The sequence below is a fragment of the Bombina bombina genome, chromosome 2, assembly GCF_027579735.1.
Source record: "Bombina bombina isolate aBomBom1 chromosome 2, aBomBom1.pri, whole genome shotgun sequence".
NCBI lineage: Eukaryota > Metazoa > Chordata > Amphibia > Anura > Bombinatoridae > Bombina > Bombina bombina.
Window position 1 is genome coordinate 595,391,206 of NC_069500.1, and position 15,124 is coordinate 595,406,329.

The 15,124-nt window shown below is 36.4% G+C and overlaps 1 protein-coding gene across 1 annotated transcript in view; it reads right to left on the reverse strand.

Annotated features, from left to right (window-relative positions):
- Window positions 1-15,124, reverse strand: part of LOC128647193 (transmembrane channel-like protein 2-A) — a 306,013-nt gene that overhangs the window by 250,481 nt on the left and 40,408 nt on the right. The window contains exons 5-6 of the mRNA XM_053699975.1: window positions 12,490-12,571; window positions 2,231-2,337 (exon numbers count right to left, since the gene is read on the reverse strand). Coding sequence (XP_053555950.1) covers window positions 2,231-2,337; window positions 12,490-12,571 — 189 coding nt within the window. The remainder of the gene's footprint in view (window positions 1-2,230; window positions 2,338-12,489; window positions 12,572-15,124) is intronic.

Here is a 15,124-nt window from a genome sequence, read left to right on the forward strand (position 1 = left end):
ATATATATATACGATATTTCCATACATTTTAGTATTATCAGTTGCTAAATATACTAATTCACCAAGTGGTCAAAAAGTGGCCTCTCTTTAACTACCATATGACATAATATTAAAGGTGCAGTTGGTCCAAGAGAGACCAGCCCAGTAGTTACCACATAGCTATTACTTAACAGGACAATGAGGTTTCATACATGCTTGTTTCATTTTCATTTTTGCATTTTAGACAATTTTAATGTTATCAAAGATGTGTCTCTTTATGTTATCTTAAGATGGGCAATTCTCTAATTGTTACTCCTAATGTAAATGTGTGCTCTTTATGTTATCTTAAGATGGGCTATGCTCTAATTGTTACTCCTAATGTTAATGTGTCTCTTTATGTTATCTTAAGATGGGCAATGCTCTAATTGTTACTCCTAATGTTAATGTGTCTCTTTATGTTATCTTAAGATGGGCAATGCTCTAATTGTTACTCCTAATGTTAATGTGTCTCTTTATGTTATCTTAAGATGGGCAATGCTCTAATTATTAATCCTAATGTTAATGTGTGCTCTTTGTGTTATCTTAAGATGGGCAATACTCTAATTGTTACTCCTAATGTTAATGTGTCTCTTTATGTTATCTTAAGATGGGCAATGCTCTAATTGTTACTCCTAATGTAAATGTGTGCTCTTTATGTTATCTTAAGATGGGCAATGCTCTAATTGTTACTCCTAATGTTAATGTGTGCTCTTTATGTTATCTTAAGATGGGCAATGCTCTAATTGTTACTCGTAATGTAAATGTGTGCTCTTTATGTTATCTTAAGATGGGCAATGCTCTAATTGTTACTCCTAATGTTAATGTGTCTCTTTATGTTATCTTAAGATGGGCAATGCTCTAATTGTTACTCCTAATGTAAATGTGTGCTCTTTATGTTATCTTAAGATGGGCAATGCTCTAAATGTTACTCCTAATGTAAATGTGTGCTCTTTATGTTATCTTAAGATGGGCAATGCTCTAATTGTTACTCCTAATGTTAATGTGTCTCTTTATGTTATCTTAAGATGGGCAATGCTCTAAATGTTACTCCTAATGTAAATGTGTGCTCTTTATGTTATCTTAAGATGGGCAATGCTCTAATTGTTACTCCTAATGTTAATGTGTCTCTTTATGTTATCTTAAGATGGGCAATGCTCTAAATGTTACTCCTAATGTAAATGTGTGCTCTTTGCTATTTGAATGAGAATGGAGGTATGTTGATTGTGCATATACATTTAAGATTGGTTGATGTGACATCTTTAGACCTCTGGTTATACTAACTTATATAATACTTTACAAGCACCGCACAAATATTTATGAGCAGCAATGTTCTAGACTGGGAACATCTTGATTCTTTACTATTTTTGTGAAAGAAGGTAAACTTTTTGGTTCTAATCTATAAAAAATAAAAAATAAATAAATGAATAAATAAAAACTTACCTGTGAAATAAAACTAACATTATCAAAAATAAAAAAACTACCATTACAAAAAATAACAAAGAAATTATCTAAAACAATAAAAATCATTCCTATTCTAATACCCTTTGAAAAAAAACAACAACAAAAAAACACCACAGAATAAAAAACCCTAATCTATAATAAACTACCAAGGGTCCTTAAAAGAGCCTTTTGTGGGCCCTTTAAAGGGTCTTTTGTAGGGTATTGTCCTAAAGATATCAGTACTTTTTCTACAAAAGAAAAACAAACTGTATACAAACCCCCACCCTCCAAACCCACAAAATAAAAATAAAGTAAAACCTAATTTACCCATTTCCCTTAAAATGGCATTCATCACTTTTGCTGCCCATTAAAAATAAAAATGTCTATTCTAAAAAAGAAAAACCCAGCCCAAAACGAAAAAAAAACCCATTACAAAAAATAACAAACAAATTATCCAAAATAATAACAATTATTCCTATTCTAATACCCATTTAAAAAAAAAAAAGTAATTTACGCCATAGCATGTAAAATTGAATCACCAGCCAAATTGATTTGTTTTCTTCAATGCAATAAAAACAGTGTAAAATTATAATTGATTGTTGTATAGAGTGACTCAAATAGACACTTATGCCTAAATTTAAGAACAAAATTCTATGGAAGGGCATTTGTCCCAACACCAGACTCCCATGTCTGCATGTTAACATTATACTATAAAAAGGTAAAACTGTTGGGGTATGGCATTGTGATTCCATTCTGAAAATTGATGCGTTACCTCTGGAATGATAATGAGTCCACACACCAAGCTGAGAAGCACTAAATTTACTCCGTAGAGCCACCTAAGAAATATAAAATATGATGCAACAGATGATCCAAAGTGACCTTGAAAAAGAAAAAAAGTATATTTATAAATCAAAGAAAAAGACAACTCATACATATTAGACATATAAATAGAATAACAAAATGTTGTAATTTTATATTAAATCATATGCAAGAGTTTTTTTGTTTGTTTGTTTGTTTTTTAAAAAAAAGGGTTTAGATCTCAGAGAATTAAATTGCCCAGTGCAAATCAACAAGGATGTCCTCTTTATTTATATTTTACTTATGGAGATGTTTGCAGAAATGATAGTTAAAAGAATATTATGTATATGGATATTTTGGTATAAAATTCTAAAATTGTAATATCTGTGTGTGTTAGGGCCAATTCCAAATTTTGGAAAGTTGGAGTAACAGCCAAGCTTTATGTTAGCTAGCATCTTTGAGTTCCCTGCATGAAAAACTGCTTAAAATGAAAAGAGAAAGAAACAAGTGCCTGGAATTTTTGTTATTGTCCGTACTGATAAAGCAACTTTGTGCTAGATCACTATCGTTTGCGCACAAGCAATAATTGGGTTTCAAGGCCATTTGCAACCAAGTTAAATTCCGCAGATAACACAAGTTGAAAGTAAATGTGAACGCATGAGTGCAATTGCAATTTACACTAAAATTATTACCATGACTTCAGAGCTCTGGTTAACTGTTACAAAAAAAGTCTTACAAAACATATCAAAAATATGTTTAAAAGTACAGTTATGGAGGAACTCTCAGATGAATGTGAAACGGTCAAAGGTGGAGTAGATTCACAGAAGACACGTGAGACTACCTAATGGTTGTTTCTAAACATTGTGTAATTGTTTAAAAAGAAATTTTTTATTGTTTCTAGTGGTCCACAGCTCACAATAGTTCCCAAGGCGCCATCGACTAAATTCTGCCTTGTCTAAATTACCAGTTGAAGTCAAAGTTGAAGCTGGGGCTAATTGTGTGTTTGAATGCCTCTAGTTAAACTTCCATCCTGCCCTGGTTGGATACCAGGGACAAGATGATGTACTGTGACTGTTTATTACTTATGCTTCAGCCTGAAAGTTACTAATCTACTATAACACCTACCTCTGCTGCCATGTTTCAATCCACGGACCCCTAATTTCCTTAACCCCTTGGTCCTTAGAGACCTGCTGGTGTCCTTATACTAGCAAGGTTTAACTCACCATCCCGTCCTAGTTTTTCCACATAGGACTCCAGTAAGGGGTATTGGTCCAATTGGTAATTAAATATGTAGCATTTTATTGCACCAACTGTACTTTGCATATTAACCATGTGTTAGTCTATATTCACCAGTTATCTGCATTACTTTGTACTATGTTTGAAATGTATTTTTAGTTCTCACGTTGGGAACTTTGGTTACTTACACCTCTCGAACTCAAGGTTTCTTTTAGCCATACTCCCAGTTACATACTTCTTATTTGTGACATGAAAAACCCGTAGATTAACCCTTCCCCTCTGTAATACAAATTTAATTAAAGGACCAGTCAACACAGTAGATTTGCATAATCAACAAATGCAAGATAACAAGACAATGCAATAGCACTTAGTCTGAACTTCAAATTAGTAGTAGATTTTTTATCTGACAATTTTAAAAGTTATGTCTATTTCCACTCCCCCTGTACCATGTGACAGCCATCAGCCAATTACAAATGCATACACGTACCATGTGACAGAAATCAGCCATTCACAAATGCATACACGCTTATTCTTGCACATGCTCAGTAGGAGCTGGTGACTCAAAAAGTGTAAATATAAAAAGACTGTGCAGATTTTGTTAATGGAAGTAAATTGGAAAGTTGTTTAAAATGGCATGCTCTATCTGAATAATGAAAGCTTAATTTTGATTGAGTGTCCCTTTAAGCTATCCCGCTATCTCCAGGTGCGCTTTACTTCCACACAAGACGTTTGATCATTACTTTTTCTTTTAATTAACCTATTGTAATACTTGACTGATGGGGTTTAGACCCCGTATACTTATCTTCCCCCCCACACATTTAGTTGTGTCCCCTGGTCCTATGTGCCAGAGGCCACTCATATTAAGGGTAACAAAGTGCCACTTTTATGTTCTTTCCTAGATTAACATGAGTTATCTCATAACTTTATTACTTTACAGTACACATAGTAGAACTAACCAACTGGTGACAATTCTTAATCTCACCCATCACCCCAGTCCCCGCCCCCTTTTCTCTACTTTTCCAAATTGGACTCCCTCTCTCACCTTCCTTCTATAGAAAGATGAATTCCCAGTGACAAATACATTCTCACAATGCCTCCACTCAAAATTGCTACCCTAAATACTCAAGCCCTAAACTCACCATCTAAGTGTAGCCTTCTTCTCCACTTTTTGAAACACCACAAAATTCACATTACCTTCTTGCAAGAGACAGACTCTACATTCCTACAAAATTCTGCCTACTTCCCAGTTTGCATGTCAGCCCCCCACTCATAAAAAAGAGGGTGGTAGCAATATTAGTAAACATAGAAGTTTCTTGTGAGATTGAATATACAGAAAAAGACCCAGAAGGAAGATTTCTTATTCTCATATGCAGGCTTAATGACATGCTTTGTACTTGTGTCTCCATTTAAGCTCCCAACTCCAAGCAGATCCCTTTTCTACGCTCTTTGTTGGTTAGGGTGGAAAATATAAGAAGAGGACATTTGATAATGGGAGGTGATCTAAACATGGTTTGGGACCCCAATCTCGATAAAAAAGACCCCTGTAGGTCACCCAGCTGATAGTAATGTTTCCTCTCAAGCCAGCACCTTCTGCAAACTAATTTACCAGTACAATCTATCTGATGTCTGGAGGTGTCTCTCTCCTACCGAGAGAGATTTCTCCTGCTACTCTAAGACCCATAACTCATACTCCCACATTGACTTTATACTTTGTGATTCCTGGTCCCTAGATTCCTTTCAATCCCCTAATATATCCACTTGCCTGTGGTCTGACCACGATTTGGTAAATGTAAAATTCTCTCAGTTACAACTCCATAGTAGTCACCCTACATGGAGACTTCCTGATCAATGCCTAACACCAGAAGACATCCCTGAGATTTCAAACATGATTTAGGAATTCTTCTGAATCAATGATAAGGGAGATATGTCACTAGCCATGGTCTGGGCATCTTTTAAAGCCTATATGAGGAGCTTTTTTATCTCAAAGAAGGCACGTATGAGACAATCTCTCTCTTGTCCCTTGGCCAAATTGTAAACTGACCTTAGATTACTAGAAATCTCCAATAAAAATAACCCTTCTAACCAGACAGCTCTTCACGTACGCACGATAAGAGAAGAAATAAATAGGAGGGAGGGACTTAGGGTACAGTCTAACCTACGCAAGCTAAAACAACTTTACTATCATAAAGGTAAAAGAGCTGACAGACTTTTGGCTGCAAAACTTAGACACAAGACACAGCAATGCCATATACCAGCGATTAAAGCTAGTTCAGGTCTAGTATACTCCCTTAGAGAAATTGGAGAGACATTTGCAACATACTATAGGACTTTATACAACCTAAAAGATGCTGGCGAACCTCCCTTGGCTGACCCTTACACTATTCAACAGTTCCTAACAGACCTGGACTTACGACAGCTCTCCAACAATCTGTATCTTAGCTAGAAAAACCCTTTCCAGCCAAAGAACTCAAAATGGCGATAGAATCCCTCAAGACCCATAAAGCTCCTGGTCCTGATGGTTTCCCTCCAAGTTTTTACAAGCCTTTTGCTCCAGATCTAATACCCGTTATGCTTCCTCTTTTCGATGAGGTTTGTAGGTAAGGTGAATTTATGAGTGATTTTTTGGAAGCTAGCATACTTACTATTCCCAAGGAAGGGAAAGACTTAACAAGATGTGAAAGCTATAGACCTATTTCACTCATAAATGTTGATGTGAAACTATACGCTAAGCTCCTTGCGAATAGACTCACCACACATATACCGACAGTGCTACATTTAGATCAAGTGGGATTTGTCTTAGGTCGCCAGGATCCTGATAATTCCCGTAGACTCCTAAATATCTTTACGGAAGCTGTAGACATGAATATCCATTTCCTCTCACTCTCCCTAGATGACGAGAAGGCATTTGATAGGGCTAGATGGGAGTATATGTTCCAGACCTTGGAAGCATTTGGCCTCCCCCCATCTGTCCGCACCACTATTAAAGCCCTATACGTATCTCCAACAGCTTGAGTTAGAGGAGTAGGATTCTGTTCTCCCATATTTCCAATAACTAACGGAACCCGGCAGTGATGCCCCCTGCCCCCAATCATATTTGCCTTAAGCATTGAACCATTAGCTGCAGCCGTCCAGAAAAATGAGACATACAAGTCCTAATCCTTCATGACACTGATCAGAAACTAGCCCTTTTCGTGGATGACCTGACGGTATTTGTAAGGGACCCCACGTCATCCCTGCCACATATAGTAACACTACTGAAAGACTTTGGTACCCTCTCTCACTGTAAAATTAACATTGGCAAGACTGAGGTGTACACTATAGGTATATCTCAAAGAGAACAGGATAGATTCAAGAAATGTTTCCCCTTTAAGTGGTCAACAAGAGGTATTAAGCACCTAGGGGTATTCCTTTTGCATGACAAAGCTACCACAACGTCTGACAACTACTATTCCTTACTAAAACGCATAAATTGCCTCTTCAGATCCAAGGCATACAATGAGGTTTCATGGATGGGTAAAGTAGCAGCAATCAAAATGATGGTACTCCCCAAGCTGATATATTTGTTTCAATGTCTGCCCATTTCAGTCCCGACATCCATTATAAGTAAATTCCAGACTGTGTTTAATACATATATCTGGAACGGAAAAGACCTAGAGTTGCAGTGCATATCCTTCAGGCCCCATTAGATAAGGGAGGTATAGGTCTCATAAACATAAAGCTTTACCATGATGCAGCCATGATATCCCATGGTCAGCTTGGGGAGGTAACCTCCCACCATCTAGATGGCGTGAATTGGAACAGGCTTCCCTTCCAGCGTATGTAGAATTGGACGACCTCCTTTGGATACCTCCACACTGCTCCGACAGACCAACAATCTCCAACCCCTTGATTAGGGAATGCCAGATTCAGTGGTTTAAACTTAGACACAGCCCCTCCATTGCTCCCCACCCTTCCCCAAATCACTCTATCCTAGGGATTTTACAGGGTCTGCCAAATACCCACAATTTGAGCTGGAAACATACCTCTCTAAGGCCTAGATTTGGAGTTTGGCGGTAGCCGTGAAAACCAGCGTTAGAGGCTCCTAACGCTGGTTTTAGGCTACCGCCGGTATTTAGAGTCATTAAAAAAAAGGGTCTAACACTCACTTTTCTGCCGCGACTTTTCCATATCGCAGATCCCCTTACGTCAATTGCGTATCCTATCTTTTCAATGGGATCTTTCTAACTCCGGTATTTAGAGTCGTGTCTGAAGTGAGCGTTAGAAATCTAACGACAAAACTCCAGCCGCTGAAAAAAGTCAGGAGTTAAGAGCTTTCTGGGCTAACGCCGGTTCATAAAGCTCTTAACTACTGTGCCCTAAAGTACACTAACACCCATAAACTACCTATGTACCCCTAAACCGAGGTCCCCCCACATCGCCGCCACTCGATTAAATTTTTTTAACCCCAAATCTGCCGACCGCCACCTACGTTATACTTATGTACCCCTAATCTGCTGCCCCTAACACCGCCGACCCCTATATTATATTTATTAACCCCTAACCTGCCCCCCACAACGTCGCAGCCAGCTACCTACAATAATTAACCCCAAATCTGCCGACCGCAAAGAGCCGCCACCTACATTATAGCTATGTACCCCTAATCTGCTGCCCCTAACACCGCCGACCCCTATATTATATTTATTAACCCCTAATCTGCCCCCCACAACATCGCCGCTACCTACCTACACTTATTAACCCCTAATCTGCCGACCGCAAAGCGCCGCCACCTACGTTATCCTTATGTACCCCTAATCTGCTGCCCCTAACACCGCCGACCCCTATATTATATTTATTAACCCCTAACCTGCCCCCCTCAACGTCGCAGCCAGCTACCTACAATAATTAACCCCTAATCTGCTGACCGGAGCTCACCGCTATTCTAATACATTTTTTAACCCCTAAAGCTAATTCTAACCCTAACCCTAACACCCCCCTAAGTTAAATATAATTTTATTCTAACGAAATAAATTAACTCTTATTAAATAACTTATTCCTATTTAAAGCTAAATACTTACCTGTAAAATAAATCCTAATATAGCTACAATATAAATTATAATTACATTGTAGCTATTTTAGGATTAATATTTATTTTACAGGTAACTTTGTATTTATTTTAACCAGGTACAATAGCTATTAAATAGTTAAGAACTATTTAATAGTTACCTAGTTAAAATAAGTACAAAATTACCTGTAAAATAAATCCTAACCTAAGTTACAATTAAACCTAACACTATGCTATCATTAAATGAATTAAATAAAATACCTACAATTACCTACAATTAAACCTAACAATACACTATCAATACATTAATTAAATACAATACCTACAAATAACTACAATGAAATAAACTAACTAAAGTACAAAAAATAAAAAAGAACTAAGTTACAAAAAATAAAAAAATATTTACAAACATTAGAAATATATTACAACAATTTTAAACTAATTACACCTACTCTAAGCCCCCTAATAAAATAACAAAGCCCCCCCCAAAAAAAAAAATGCCCTACCCTATTCTAAAAAACTAAAGTTCAAAGCTCTTTTACCTTACCAGCCCTGAACAGGGCCCTTTGCGGTGCATACCCCAAGAAGTTCAGCTCTTTTGCCTGTAAAAAAAAACATACAATACCCCCCCCAACATTACAACCCACCACCCACATACCCCTAATCTAACCCAAACCCACCTTAAATAAACCTAACACTAAGCCCCTGAAGATCTCCCTACCTTGAGTCGTCTTCACCCAGCCGAGCCAAATTCTTCATCCAAGCGGAGCAAGAAGAGGTCCTCCATCCGGTAGAAGTCTTCATCCAAGCGGGGCAGAAGAGGTCTTCCATCCGATTGAAGTCTTCATCCAAGCGGGATCTTCTATCGTCATCCATCCGGAGCGGAGCGGCAGCATCCTGAAGACCTCCGACGCGGAACATCCATCCTGGTCGACGACAGAACGACGAATGACGGTTCCTTTAAATGACGTCATCCAAGATGGCGTCCCTCGAATTCCGATTGGCTGATAGGATTCCATCAGCCAATCAGAATCAAGTTCAATCCGATTGGCTGATCCAACCGTCATTCGTCGTTCAGTCGTCGGCCAGGATGGATGTTCCGCGTCGGAGGTCTTCAGGATGCTGCCGCTCCGCTCCGGATGGATGACGATAGAAGATCCCGCTTGGATGAAGACTTCAATCGGATGGAAGACCTCTTCTGCCCCGCTTGGATGAAGACTTCTACCGGATGGAGGACCTTTTCTTGCTCCGCTTGGATGAAGAATTTGGCTCGGCTGGGTGAAGACAACTCAAGGTAGGAAGATCTTCAGGGGCTTAATGTTAGGTTTATTTAAGGAGGGTTTGGGTTATATTAGGGGTATGTGGGTGGTGGGTTGTAATGTTGGTGGGGGGGTATTGTATGTTTTGTTTTACAGGCAAAAGAGCTGAACTTCTTGGGGCATGCCCCGCAAAGGGCCCTGTTCAGGGCTGGTAAGGTAAAAGAGCTTTGAACTTTAGTAATTTAGAATAGGGTAGGGCATTTTTTTATTTTGGGGGGCTTTGTTATTTTATTAGGGGGCTTAGAGTAGGTGTAATTAGTTTAAAATTGTTGTAATATATTTCTAATGTTTGTAAATATTTTTTTATTTTTTGTAACTTAGTTCTTTTTTATTTTTTGTACTTTAGTTAGTTTATTTCATTGTAGTTATTTGTAGGTATTGTATTTAATTAATGTATTGATAGTGTAGTGTTAGGTTTAATTGTAGGTAATTGTAGGTATTTTATTTAATTAATTTAATGATAGTATAGTGTTAGGTTTAATTGTAACTTAGGTTAGGATTTATTTTACAGGTAATTTTGTACTTATTTTAACTAGGTAACTATTAAATAGTTCTTAACTATTTAATAGCTATTGTACCTGGTTAAAATAAATACAAAGTTACCTGTAAAATAAATATAAATCCTAAAATAGCTATAATATAATTATAATTTATATTGTAGCTATATTAGGATTTATTTTACAGGTAAGTATTTAGCTTTAAATAGGAATAAGTTATTTAATAAGAGTTAATTAATTTCGTTAGATTTAAATTATATTTAAGTTAGGGGGGTGTTAGTGTTAGGGTTAGACTTAGCTTTAGGGGTTAATACATTTATTAGAATAGCGGTGAGCTCAAGTCGGCAGATTAGGGGTTAATGTTTGAAGTTAGGTGTCGGCGATGTTAGGGAGGGCAGATTAGGGGTTAATACTATTTATTATAGGGTTAGTGAGGCGGATTAGGGGTTAATAACTTTATTATAATAGCGGTGCGGTCCGGTCGGCAGATTAGGGGTTAATAAGTGTAGGCAGGTGGAGGCAACATTGTGGGGGGCAGATTAGGGGTTAATAAATATAATATAGGGGTCGGCGGTGTTAGGGGCAGCAGATTAGGGGTACATAGGGATAATGTAAGTAGCGGCGGTTTACGGAGCGGCAGATTAGGGGTTAATAATAATATGCAGGGGTCAGCAATAGCGGGGGCGGCAGATTAGGGGTTAATAAGTGTAAGGTTAGGGGTGTTTAGACTCGGGGTACATGTTAGAGTGTTAGGTGCAGACGTAGGAAGTGTTTCCCCATAGCAAACAATGGGGCTGCGTTAGGAGCTGAACGCGGCTTTTTTGCAGGTGTTAGGTTTTTTTTCAGCTCAAACAGCCCCATTGTTTCCTATGGGGGAATCGTGCACGAGCACGTTTTTGAGGCTGGCCGCGTCCGTAAGCAACTCTGGTATCGAGAGTTGCAGTTGCGTTAAATATGCTCTACGCTCCTTTTTTGGAGCCTAACGCAGACATTCTGTGGACTCTCAATACCAGAGTTATTTTAAAGGTGCGGCCAGAAAAAAGCCAGCGTTAGCTACGCGGGTCGTTACCGACAAAACTCTAAATCTAGCCGTATGATTGGCCTCAGATTTCTATTCTGATGGTAAATTGCTCAATCTTACAGACTTATGTGCCCAACGTGAGATCCCTTCCAAGCATTTTTTAGATTTAGTTAGACTGAGATCCTTGATGAAGGCCTGGGGCTTTCTTGGAGAGAATCTTAGAGGTACAACTATCTAGGAATCCAGATGGATTTCTAAACACACATGTGCTAGCTTGGGAAGTGGAATGGAGGCGGGAGTAAAACCCCAAACAGTGGGTCCAGGCGATAAAGGCAACTAAAAACTCTTTACATTGCATCACGATGTACGAACTCCACTATAATTTACTAACCAGGTGGTACCTAGTACGCACAAAATTGCAGAAAAATTACCCCTCTCATTCTCCACTGTGCTGGAGAAACTGTGATGAATTGGGGACTTCCCTTCACATTTGGTGGACATGTCCATGACTGAGACCCTTTTGGGCAAAACCCATGAAATTGTGTACCGATTTGGACCTACCCCCTCTCGAACAGGTGGGTACAGCTCTCCTGCATCTAGATATTGCAGCCTTACCAAAACACAAGCAGGTCCTACTAATCTATATACTGATCTTGACTAAATTAATTATAGCTAGAAACTGGAAAAAACAGATCCCTCCTAAGTGGCAGGGAGTGAGGGATAACCTATTGTCTTTTAGATGTGTTCCCATTTGATGTACATTAAATTGTTGTTATCATCACTTTAGCATAAGTATTTACTTTTGGTAAATTGATTGTTTGGTATTGCGGGGACATCTATATTTATCTATATCTATCTATCTATCTATCTAGCTATCTATATATATATATACAGTATATATATATATATATATATATATATATATACTGTGTATAATTATATATATATATATATATATATATATATATATATATATATATATGGAATGCTATGTAACAACATAGTGATATAAATAATTCTTTATTTTCTGATCTGTGCAGAGTTGTATGTATAGTCCTTCGTAAACATGGAGGTGGTTTTAATAGAGAGAATTAATATTGTTTAGCAGTTTCCACTTACTTTCAATTTCCTTTATCTTCATTTCCCATGGAACACATGCAGTTTTAAAATTTTCGAAATCTCTTTTGAATTTCATCCATTTCTATTAATGAAACAAAATAAAATGCAATTCTCATATACCAGCTGCCATATTAACAACAACAACAACAAAATAATACTGTGTGTTTAAACAAATGATCACAGCAATAAACATTATTGCAGATTGCTTAGTCATATCAGTCATATAGATAGATAAATAGATCAATCATAAATAGTTTATAAAATATACTTTTTCACACCCTTTATCTTGGCACTTCGACCACGACCTCTCAACAGATTTATTTGTTTTACTTAAGTTTTGTGAGAAACATTGGTTAAAAATACGGTTCAGCATATTTGTGACCATGAATTGCAAAATCTATAATAGCAGCATATACTAATGTGTATTCTGTCACATAAATTTAAGAAAAGTTTCAGAGGAAATTCTGTTTAAGGGTGGGGGTCTCCTCGCTGAGTAAGCGATAAATGTTTGCAATTCACTGCCCCAGTTTCACACATTCAGGGCCAGATTACAAATGACATCATCATTTTTTTTTCACTCGAGCACTTAACACGTTCAAAGTAAAAAGTTAGCATGGTGGGCATATTACAAGGTGAATGTAGAAAGTTAGCACATGAGCGAAAGGCTCAAGCACGCTAACATCAGGCTCATGACACTTAATCCTCTTCATAGATTTCTATGGCGCACGCTGAAGAACGCCATTTCTATTTATCGCTAGCATGCTAACCTGATGCTGCGCTAGATCAACTGCGCTAAAGCTGAAAGTGTATTAGGAATACTTGAAATTCCTATGTTCTTCACTAGAATTTATTTTTATTTTTATTCCGAAAAAATAAATTTCTATATAGATATCTAAATATTTTTTCTAAAATATACATCTATTTATGAATATATATATATATATAATACAGATAGATAAACGGGTAAATATAGAAATAACTATTTAAAATTAAAAATAGCATTTTCTTCTAAGTTAAGAGCATAGGGATTTCAAGTATTTCTATTAAAAAACACATTAAAACATATTTTAAATACATAAAAATTATATTGCATGTTTAAAGGTATTTGGCTTGGAAGGGCTCAAACGTGTATATCTATCTATCTATCTATCTATCTATCTACATACAGTATATACATATATAAACACAAACACATATTGGAACCCTTTCCAGACACTTTGTCATATACCTTATACCTTTTTAGCCCTTTTAAAACCTTTTATCAATATTTATATGATACTTTTTTATTAAAACGTATATATATATATATATATATATATATATATATATATATATATATATATTAGTATAATACTTTATTCTAATATGTTTTTGATTAATATTTGTATTTTTTTTAACCCTTGCACTTTACTTAAGGTCTCAAGTGACTCTAAATATTCCAGTGCAGTTTTGGCTTTTGCTTGAGCGCAACCTATGGCTTTCAATATGATCGCTATTTAGCATGGCCACTATATCCATTGAAAGCATAGGTTGCATTAGAGGGATGGTGGTCATGCTAACCCTTCTCTGGTAAATGGGATTTACCATGGACTTGTAATATCAAGTTGTGTGTCCCGGGCTATCATTAGCTCGGCATGTGTAATCTGGCCCTGAGGGAACTTCATGCTTGGCTACTCAATATAGACAAATATAAATTGTTACTACTATTTTGCAGTCTTGTTTTAATTTTAAATTTGCACATTACCATTTTACATGATCAGGCAAGAGTTGAAAATTCAAACTAACTTGTGCCAGCTTTTGGCTATATTACGAGTGTAGCTCTGTTTAGCGATCCGGCTTGTACGTGAAAATTGCGCTTACTCAATCTTATATATTAAAATGCACTAAACCCGACATATAATATGAATAATTCACATTCCAATGTTCTTCACATAAAGAGAATATTTATGTGTGTATATATATATATATATATATATATATATATATATACTGTATATATATATATATATATATATATATATATATATATATATAGAGAGAGAGAGAGAGAGAGAGAGAGAGAGAGAGAGAGAGAGAGATGTGATTATATATATGTATAGATATCAAAATAACAAGAGTATTGCAATGAGCTATGATACTTTTTTATTGGACTAACTATACATTTATAAGATGACAAGCTTTCGGAAAAAAGTCTTCCTTCTCTGAATGGAAGACATTCTTCTGAAAGCTTGTCATTTTATAATTGTATAGTTAGTCAAATAAAAAGTATCATTGCTCAATGCAATACTCTTGTTATTTTGATATCTAAATCTCTGGACTAACACGGCTACGCCAATCAACGTGACTATATCGGTATAGAAATATATATATATATATATATATATATATATATATGTATATACTGTATATATATATGAGTATCTATTTAAAAATACTTAGAACATATTCCCTGATGTAAAGAGCATTGGAATGTACAATATTTATAGTACATACACAGTTAAACACTTTATTATATATGAATATTGCATAAATATTAGTTTTAATGTTTTTTGCTACTTAACTGCAAAGGGCTCTAATGCACACACATACACACACACACACACTTTGTAAGCTATTATTAATAAAATTTATATTC